Source organism: Gambusia affinis, linkage group LG10, assembly GCF_019740435.1.
Source record: "Gambusia affinis linkage group LG10, SWU_Gaff_1.0, whole genome shotgun sequence".
NCBI classification, from domain to species: domain Eukaryota; kingdom Metazoa; phylum Chordata; class Actinopteri; order Cyprinodontiformes; family Poeciliidae; genus Gambusia; species Gambusia affinis.
In genome coordinates this window covers 12,101,644-12,112,354 of record NC_057877.1, presented here as the reverse complement: position 1 = coordinate 12,112,354, position 10,711 = coordinate 12,101,644, and the positions used below count along the sequence as shown (strand labels likewise).

General features: G+C 37.5%; 1 protein-coding gene across 4 annotated transcripts; it reads right to left on the bottom strand.

Moving 5' to 3' along the window:
* On the bottom strand, positions 1-5,796 carry mob3c (MOB kinase activator 3C). 4 transcript variants are annotated; one of them, XM_044128720.1, is made up of 4 exons: positions 5,521-5,796; positions 2,485-3,068; positions 1,554-1,756; positions 1-350 (listed from the first exon to the last, which is right to left on the bottom strand). In XM_044128720.1, exons 2-4 carry the CDS (start codon positions 2,900-2,902, stop codon positions 321-323), a joined length of 651 nt encoding a protein of 216 aa, XP_043984655.1. In that variant the 5' UTR covers positions 2,903-3,068; positions 5,521-5,796; the 3' UTR covers positions 1-320. The 4 variants fall into 4 exon arrangements, with proteins under 4 accessions (XP_043984655.1, XP_043984657.1, XP_043984654.1 ...); XM_044128722.1 differs by having other exon boundaries at positions 2,485-3,064; XM_044128719.1 differs by lacking the exon at positions 5,521-5,796 and adding an exon at positions 4,831-5,429.
* Between the last annotated feature and the right edge of the window lie 4,915 nt (positions 5,797-10,711).

Genomic DNA, 10,711 nt, shown 5'->3' with positions numbered 1-10,711 from the left:
TAAAAACATTTATAACCAAAAAAGTTCATATGTCAAGTACAACACATAAAAACACAAACTTGAAGCAAAACCACATAAAATGCAAAAAAAAAAAGAAAAAAATGAAGTGGCGTTTTGCCAAAGCTGGACACAGAAGTATAAAAATATAGCACCACAAAACGTGCACTATCTCCGAAGATACAGCGTCTCTTTGCAAGGGAAAGTGGAAGGTAAGTGAAATCCATGAAGCTGTCCAACGTTTGGAATGTTTTACAGATGGTGTTTTCTCCGGGGGCTCAGATAACGTCATAGTGTAAACTCCTTTGTCCATGTGCTCCTCGTCAAGTACATATCTTCTCTGTCATCTCCCTCTGCAAAGCAAAACGAGGAACGAGTTAACACGATAAATATGCAGTATTTCCAAAGAGTAATAAACTGAAAATTAAAATTGTAATAAAGTTTAGAGTTTCAAAGTGAAACTGGTATTTGGGTGTGAGAATTCCCGCTTTTGCTCCTCCAAGGCCAATAATAAGGCAGTAAAAAAAAAGTAATAATGTGAAAACAAAACTGGATTTCTTTTCTCTGCGAATGCTGAAATAATTGTCTCGTCTTCATTTTTATTTCTTCGCAGAAAGAGCTCCGCAGCTCAGGCTTCATAATAAGAATAATTGAAACCTTTCGCTGGCACGGAGAACACTGTTCTCCATCTGCTCTGATGTGATAGAGCTCTCTGCTGGAAAAATGCTACAAATTACAGATTCTTTTCTCATTACATGACTGCAAAGAGTTGGCGTGTTGTTTTAGGCCAACTGCTTTGAAGCAGTTAAAACCTCCGTTGAAGATGGAAAGTTGAGGTCAAGAAATTTAACATTTATCCATTTGCCATCAGTAACTGGATGGAAAATTGTTGTCATGGAGAAAATACAGCTGATGTGTCAAAGTGCTTTATATTTTGTCACACTGTAGCCCCCCAGCCCTTTTATTTTGTAAAGCAGCTCTAATAAATTGGACACAATGGAATTGTCTGGATTTTGACTGGGTCATGTTGTCATAACCTTTTGACCCAGAATCAAGCTCCATTCATCCTCACATTAACTCTGACCAGATCCATGGTCAGAGTTAATGACCATAATATTCATATTATGATGAATATTCCTGCATCATAATGCTGCCACCACCATTTTCACCCTTCTAATGGTTTGTGCAGTGTTAGCTGCACTGAATCATATTTTACATGTTGTTCTAAATAAAAATACAATTTTGGATATCATGACCAGAGCACCTCCTTCCACATACTTGATGTATGAACTGAAAATAGTGTATAATTTCCCTTCTGTAGCACAATTATGCAGTAGTTTCTTTTGGTCCAGCACTTAAAATCCCTCTAAAATTAACATAAATTTTCAAAAAACACTCAATAGGTATAAAAACGTTTACAAGTTATTGTTTGTCTTGTCTATGGTGAGTAGCAAATAGCTTTTCTTTCATTTTTGTAGCAACCTTGCAGACAGAAATGATAAGTATCCTCTGCTTGACGGACAGTCAACAGAGTAGTGTGGGTGTTAAAAACTCACCAGAGGCTCCAGTTCAGAGTTATCAATGAGACTGAACTCTGAGATGAAGTAGTAGTAGTGTTTGTAGCAGGTGTTGATGTGGGCCTCGGCTCCCATGCTGCAGATGCTGTCAAAGTGATGGATGTAAACATGCACAAACACCCTGAAGAGACGGCTCAGGATCTTCTTGCACACCTGCTGGAAGTTCTTGGGAAATGGCACACCTAAAGGAAAGAATCAGGAAATAAATGATTTACGATTTTTATGTCGACATTGTAACATTGGGTTTTGACCAATTAGGGCTTTGACTACAAAAAGAAATGTCATCTGAAAACTGCTGTGTTTCGTTCTATTATATATAAAGTCAAGACAATAAAACAGTTTTGAAAGAAGTCAACTCACTGAGGTACGCATCTGTATTATATGATTATTTTTGCACCCTATTATAAAAACAACAACAGCTCAATAGGAAACATCCTATTAGAAATACTTTAAGTGCAATAACCCAAATGGTACATAGAAGTTTTGCTAGTCGTACACCATAGTATAATTGTTGTGCATGTTAGCCTATGAATTTTTATAAATTCTTTCAGGAAAGTGATGGAAAAGCTATCAAATTGTGGTTTTTCCTGAGTCTTGCAGAGGATAATTTTGATCTGAGCGCCAACCACTGAACTATCCCTCATTTATGCAGACACTTCTCACCTCTCATTAAATCAATGATTATGCTTGTCATTAAAAAAATATTGCCAATATTATCTGTTCGCTGCTAAATGCCAATATCACTTTCTAATTAACCTCATCTTGAACTAGATCCTCCGGTTGGAAAGCATAATGAGGTTGCATAGCAGGTTGCCACCCAAATACTGACGCATCACTGCACAAAACGCCTGGTGCTCTCTCAGATGATGCACTCAGTAACACCTTTCATTTGTAAAGTTCTCACACACACCTACTCTGGTGGGGAAGATGTCCTCATTGTTGATTAGAGACTCTATCCAGTCCATCAGCAGGTTCATGTACTTGATGGCAGGCAGCTTGGTGGGCTTCTTGTAGTCCTCACCATCCTGCCATCTGTACTCGTACTTCAGGCCCCCGGACATGATGGGGCACGTGCGCTCGCTGCAGTACTCGCTGACGGTGCCATAGATCAGGTTGATCCTATTGAAGAAATCCACCACGTGAACTGCGATCCAGTCGTTGAGGTTCTCCCCCTCGGGCAGCTGTACCACCTTCCTCAGGTCCAGACCTGACTTGAGCGAGGCCTGGGCCTTCTTGTAGAGTTCGAAGCGCTGTGTGCCGGGCTCAAAGCGCTTCCTTGGCCTGAATGTTTTGGCTTTGCTGAACACTTGTCCGAGACACAGCGCCATTGGCTCAGCCGCTTCCCCCGAGATAAGGGGAGATTAGGGTCTCCACAATGAAGAATAAGTTTGAGTTTGATAAAGCTGAGCTTCCTGAGTGAATGAGAGGGAACAGCCTGGTTCAGGTTACCACGGGTCTGTGTCTGTCATGTGAAGATTTCCAGCTGAAACCTTTCTGTAAAGAGCAACAACAGATGTGTTAGACATATCTCTTTCCTGTCAATCTGCTGGTTCACTCACTGTCAGTCCAAAATTGTAAAGGAAACAACACAAAATCCTACCAGTCGAACATGCAAATGGGTTCAATTAAGAATAAAGAGAAAAATGTTTTGCTTCATCAGCTGAGATCAAATCTTCCTAAATGGTCATACTGCATGAACTTTTTTAGGGAATTTATGTGATAGACCTCAACATAGACGCAGTAGGCCTGCATAGTTGTGATGTGAAAATCAAGTATGTTTTTTTTTATTTTATTTTTTTTAATCTTGCGGTTCAACGTCACTGAGTCAGTGTTTTAAATAAAAGAAACGTTTTCCTTCTCTGGCACAACCAAAACTAAGCAGTGACGCTGAAGCTGGTCATAGTTGATGGGAAGATTAAAAACAGTAAAATGTATGTGTCTAGACAACAATCTGGTGAGCACCAGATAAAAAGGCACAGCTTGATTGGATCTACATGAATATGTGGTTTCAATTTCTCACACACGCTTCAAGATCCACAAGACACACCGAGGTGAGTTTCATTGAAACCCCTCCAGCTTCAGCACACAACATGTATGCTGGTGAAGAAGTGGTGTTTTGTCAAATGTGTAGTTTACAACAGTATAGTAAACACAGCATCATAGCAGAGAGGAACAACTATTATTAAGGTCACAGTTTTGGAGGAAGAGGAAATAATGACTGACAAGCAGCAACATTTCATTTTATTTTCCCTGTTGACGGAAAAAAGAAGAACGAAAGGCAACAGTGGGACACACAGTCACAGAGAGAGTTTCGTTTTTTAGTCCGACTGCTTCTTCGGATAATTCCTCCTCTAAACTATCCATCTTGCGCTCTGGCTGAAAAATTGACTTCTAGAAGTTGAGTAATTGGGGTTGTTTTTCACATTAACAAACACAAACTTCTGACCATCATTCATCAGAGGGACAAAAAGTTCATCGAGGGACTGTGACAAGAAGAGGCGAACAACATGAGGCTGTGAACACAAAATGGCTCGACCATCCAGAAACCTGAAGCAGTTAACTAAAGTAGGCTAAACACAAAGACAATCCACACTCTTTAGATTTTTATTTGAGAAAGTTTTTTTTTTTTTTTTTTAACTCAGTTTTCTTTCCTCTTCCCAATGAAGCACTACATTTCCAGACCTTTACTTGACTAAAATGTTACTCATGATTATTTGAAAGTAAACCGTGTCACAATAAACACACAAATAACCTCTGGGGATAAGTTGTGCCTTTATTAGCTCCTGTAAGGTCTGTGAGCAAAATGACCTTTGCAGTTGGCTTTAAAAATAGCAGCAATTTGTTGGAACAAGAGTCAGGCCATTCGAGTCAAGCCTAATTGAGAAAATAAATGCCACACAGTGACTGTCTACAGTGAACTGATCTCATTGGTGAGATGGAACGTCATGACAAAGACCCCTGAATCCTTTGGCAAATAAAATAAACAAGAAACAGAAGATTGAAAAAAAATACTTTGAGAAGAGATAAGTTTCTTCAGTAAGGTATGAAAAATGTATTTGGGGTCACGAAGAGCTTGCTAAAATTAGTTGTTTTAATTATTCCATCATGTTTACTTGAGAAGCTGCCCTTTAATTTTGAGCTATAAAAGCACATGGAGTCACCAGAGGTTTGACACGGTCAAGAGTGAGGTTGCAATACGACACAACTGTATATCCGCATTTGTGTCCCGAGTCCCATTTTTAACTGCAGATCTTACCATTTCCTGTTGCTTTTTCCCTTCCTGAAGCCACCATGCCTTCTAAAAAGCACGAACTTCACTATCGTTTGACTCCACATTACAAACCAAGATGTGGGAACTTTTGTACATTTGTGCACCAAACAGTTTTGTTTGAATAGGTCCTAACAATAAAATTATAGTTTTAGATGAAAAGACAAAAAGAAACACAGAGACTAGTTCTCAGTAAAAAGCAGCACTCACACTGGGATTGCTCTCAGTTCACCAGAGTGGAAGAGTGAATACGTGGTCATGGGACAGCAGCTGATGTGCCAATAAAAGAAAAAAGGGGGAGGCACATTTCCAGAGTTTTGTTTGACGAGTCTGGGAGACCGTTTTTTTTTAGCCAAAAGCAAAACACACACTAAACTAGTTTCAAAACCCATCAACAACTGGGAACAGGACAGTCAAAATGACAACAAAGTGACGTTAATTTTGTTCACTCTGCAAGTCTCAACAACCTCAGCCTAAAACACGTCTAATCATGCTCCGGGAATAACAGACACTTCATGCATGCTTTTCTGATCTTAATAGTTTGTCTCTGACACACCGGAGTAGTAGAAGTGCACAGAGAAGAGAAGAACAACTCCCACAGAACAGATAGGATAACAAACAGAAAATCAAAAGAAGAATGTGAGATTAAGTGAGTGGATGAAACTCTCAGCACTGTACCTCACTAAAATCCCTCAGCGGAGAGGTTGGGATGTGGTGGAAAGTTGCTCAGAGAGGATTATGCTCCCTGTGGAAGTCAGAGCCAGCTGTTCCCTCTCTGGCTGCTCTCAGTGCTGCCTCTCTGATGGTCAGCCGGCAGTCCGAGTGGAGCTCTGACTTTGCTCAGCAGCACAGAAAAGCATGAAGAAAAACTGTTTGGTTTTTCTTCCTGTGGATGATGTCACATCCTGACTTTGTCTGCTAGCCTCTGCTGTATACGAATGTATGGCTACATGTGGGTGTGTTTGTAGAGAACCTATAAATTTAAATAGAAGAAGGCTTCCCAAAGCATGACCCTGCCCTCTTTCCTTCCTTCTTCTTTTTTCCTTTTGTCATTCAGTAAGACGAGTAGCCAGCCCACTTACTTCACCCAAGCCCAGCCCTCTGGTAAAAGTCCTAAGAAAACAACCCCTTCTCATGAACCACATGTTAGGCAGAGATCCCAAAAACATTTCTGGATGCCTGGGAGTCTGCTTGTCTTTTTTTAAAGTCTCAATACCATACCATTAAAATTCTTTGCGTTGTAGAAATACTTGAGCTAAATTTACAGTGCTCAGAAAAAGGGCTTCTCATTACCTCTTAATGTGCTTTGAATTGTGACTGGGCCTCCCTTAGGAGGTAACTATTCTTATGGTAGTTGACCCTCCCTTTTGTCTTGGAGTGAATGAGAGTCACTGAAGTCTGGGTGTCTGTTTCTAGAGTGAAACCCAACCTGGCAACAGAAAAGCTGAGTATGGACTTGTTCTTAACGGGTACCCTCTTGTGTATGAGCAATACCAGTGTAAATATGTGTGTGGGCTATGAGATAAGTTAACATCTGGAGTTTCAGTGAGTTGTTTTTAAAAGGTATATATTATCTTAACAAGCCTGATTGGCTCAACCGGCTAAAGAGGAAGTCAACAAGTCAGAGAGACAGAGAAACATTTCTCTGAGTTTGGTTCTGCTGGAGGTTTATTTATCTTAGAAGCATGTGTTTCCCTAAATAGCTTTGTAGAATGGTAATTATTTTATCCAAACTGGACACGCTGAATATTTCATGCTAATTTTAACTGCTGCCTAAAGACTTATGTGAAGGTGGGTGTGTATTTTGTTTATTGCATGGATTGTTATTATTATTTTTATTATTGCCCTTTAGTGAGCCACTCCTGCTCCCCTCTCCCCGTTAATTACTAATGAGACGTTTTTAAGCACTTTAATTAACTTTAAAGCGTGGGTTAAATGTATTTTGATGAGATTATTAAAGGTACCAAATTTTATGCCATCACTAATTTATTAAAAATTAACATGGCATTTTCCCCACTGAATAAAGTTTTAATTTTTCCCAAATTGTTGGTGTGCAATGGTGCCACTGCTGTTTTCTTTATTTCGATATGTGTTTCCATCTATATAGATAATTTGAACAAACTGGCCATGTCTGTATTTTTGCACCATTTCAAGCTGTGAATACGGAGTACTGTCAGAATCAGTCATGTGTTGTAGTAACCATGTATACACACTAGATGTCGCCCTGATTTAATGTGAAAGATCTGCACCATGAGGAAGTTATAAATAGAGAATTGCATTTGACATGTTTAATATATTTGAGCTTTGGAAAGAAATAATTTGTTCACTTTTAGGAAAATTCCTTCAGATTAAGTTTCTAGATTGCATGACCTCAAAATGTAGTAAGGGAGTCAAGACACTATACTGTAAATACATTATATGATTTTTGTTAATATCTAAATTTTTATGCTGTAAAATCTATGGGTCAAAGCATGTGTTTTATTTACCCAATTTTAGTTTAAATATTTAGGCCAAGGTTCTGGAACTTGGAGCTCTGCAACAAGAAGTGGCTCTTCAGCTCTTCCACAATGGATCTTAATAACTTTGGGTAAAAATGATCAATGACATGCAAATGTTTTTAGATAAAGCTATGATAATTAATGAAAGTTTCTAAAAAAAAATTTCATGGAACAATGTCACTGAATTTCCACAACAGAATAAACCTTAAAGGAAAAGAAAAAAAAATGTACTTCTTTTACTCAAAACCAACATGAATTGGTGAATTTTTAAAAATGAAAACAAATTTCTTATGGTAGATATTTATTAACAATGCTCAATAATTCTACTTTTTCAAAAGTTAATGTAACATTAGCAACTGAATTTGATTTATGTAGCTGGACAGAGAGCAAAAATATCTGTTTGGATTAAATTTTCAGACCACTGGTTGAAGGACGAAGATATTTTGTAGATTTAAAAAATTACTACATTCACGTGAACAATACCAGTGAGTGAGTTTATGTAGTGTAATTTTTTTATTTAATTTGATCTCAAAGCCTTAAACTGTCTTAAGCTTCATGTCATATCATGTTGCTCCCTCATCAAAAACATTGAGTGTTGCTTTGATTCGTTTTAGAAACACTGTGCTGACCCTGCTGATCTGCGTGTGAATGGATGGATGTGTCTTGTAGTGTAAACACACCGAATGATCAACAAGAAATATTTAAGTGAACGAACATCACAATTTATTCCAAGAAATGGAGGATTTCTAATGTGTTTGACTCATCATGTTAAGCTTACTTGAAATATTTTTAAATGCCTTTAAAATTAGATTTTTCAGAAATTCTCAAAGTACCAACAGAAGAAAAAAATGGCATATAGAAACAGATACACACATGAATATAATATAAAGAACAGGGGGGGCCTGAATATACAACAAGGTTCCAGCGCAGCTTTTAAATGATGAATGGTGTGGATGAATCACAGAGATAAACATGTGTATTAATCCACCTTGCCCTATGCCCTAGTTTTCCGCTCGGTGTCACTGTGATCTTTAAACAATGTGTCAGAGGAGGAAGTACTACTAGCCAGACCTTTTTATTTTGTTTTTTTTTTGTTCGCCTGTCACTCAGCTCTTAGTTTCGTCATAGTTATTTGAAAACATGCTTGTCATTATTGTGGCAAACCAGGAGAGAAGCACCTTAATTGAGTGTAGCTTAACTTGCACGGCAACTTCTCTCTAAACACTCAAATAAGTTACACATCAGCTTCTGGAGTCTGGGAAGTAAGAAGATTCTGTCACGTTAAAAAAACATTTCTCGTACATTTCCTCTACAAGACATTTGTGCATTTTTTGTGTGTTAAAATCTGTCTGATAACCTGATTATTAATTATGTGCAAGAAAGGTGACCGCTGGAAACAGAGGAAAAATCATTAGACTGCTTTATAGCTGAATGACAAAGCATTACAGCTCTATAGCAGGTTCACTGACCTGCTTCAGATCATTAAATGGATCGTCATGACAACCAATCGACCAATCACAGAATCTAAATATCTGCCCACTTACCTCATTTAAAACCTGGTCAAACATCATGTCTCTATCTTAAGATATAAAGTTTGTTACTTAAATAACTTCATACCAAACATAAGGGTTGCGGAAAGCAGTTATCACTGCAGTTGGGTGACACACATTCTGAAGCAAGTTTTTATCTTATCTTGGTATCATAAGTGTTGAATGAAAGCGCTACTCCGTAAAGATGTAACTGTTTTATTCCACAGTGCAGGCTGCCTGTTGGAAGATAAACACTAATCAATCAGTTCATCTTGTCTCAGTGATAATTTACCTATTAAGTATTATCTTATTAGATAAGACGTCGTCAAGGTACTTGAACTCCCCGCAACCATTTCAGTTTGAGTCCTATGTTTTGAAGTTAATGTCAGTTTTATAGATTTCTCTTTTCAAAATATATTTTTTTTCATTCAATCAAGAACTTTGTGTCTTGTAGAAAAGAGACAGGTATCCAAGACAATAAAACAATGCCAAAGGAGTATCGGTTTTGAGATTAACATTACATTTGTCTATATTTAGATTCTAATAAAAAGTTAGAATTACTTACTCCTTTCTCAATAATCAGTGGAAATATTATTATTGGCAACCCCGACTAGATTTTCACATTTTCCACTGCTATTTCCATCATTTTAAAATAATCTGAAATTAAAAGATTACCTTAAATTTATTTACACCATTGGCATGAACAATGCTGAGCTTAAATGTGTTTAACCTCCAGAAGGTGACAGTAGGAAACATAATTTATTTGCGTTGTTATTATTAAATGTCAAATTTCTTCATTCATGTAGGTTCAAAAATATAAAATTTAATTGTGCCTAAAATTTCATCTTGCACACCAATGTTGAAGATCTTGGTTGGTTGGTGAAGAGACTGGAACATGTGGAGGAGCTTTCAAGTGAGCTACTTCAGCTCCAATTATTGTAGTTACTGTGGGTTTCGAAAAAGGAGCTAAAATTCATGGTACATACCAGCTTGTGCAAATTCATAAGTAGAAAAACTCCAAAATAAAAAAAAAATATTTGGCTGAAATATTACAGTTTTTTTGAGACAATACTGTTGGCTCTCATTCCACAACAATGTTAAATATCTTCATTTAGATGGCAGCATCCTTTGTTATTTAATAAAAAAGTGTGCTGCTGTGTGATATATGTTCTTCTTCTGTGTACGTGGCTCAATCTGGGGTTGTAAACCTCTGACACAGAAGTCTGATTGGGTGCATCGGACTTCTGTGCACCCAATCAGAAGTAACAACATATTTTAGCAAATATTGGAATGTAGCATCAAGACCTGCTATTTGAACTAAGTCTTAGTGTCCAGTTATTCTAGCTCTGTGTTCATGAGTATCAAAAATACAATGTAACTGTACTCTACTCAAGTGAACAGTGGCCAATTGTCTATGAACATCTTTTATAAGTACACATATTCCTCTACAGATATTCTCTGCATGCATTCACTCTGCAATTCTTAATCCTATTATTTACAATATTTGAAAATTTTTTTATTTTCTTATTCAAAACTTGAGCAAACAGTAACAAATTACACGCCTACTTGTAGAGCCAATCCTCGCTGACACAATGAAGGCAACCAGCACACCAAATTGTTTTGCGTCGGTCCTAATTGGACAGGTAAACGTAAACGTAAATATTTATATCAGTATTTTTGCTTTTACTTGCCAGAAATGTTTTTGTGGAATATTTCAGTCGATGTCCCGTGTTTGCATCAATATTTGGAGGATAGAATTTAAAATAAAAAAGCAATCTTCCCTCTCTGATCAATTTTGATTTCGACATTTGATAGTGTGTCGCGGAGGCTTGATTCCGCCCA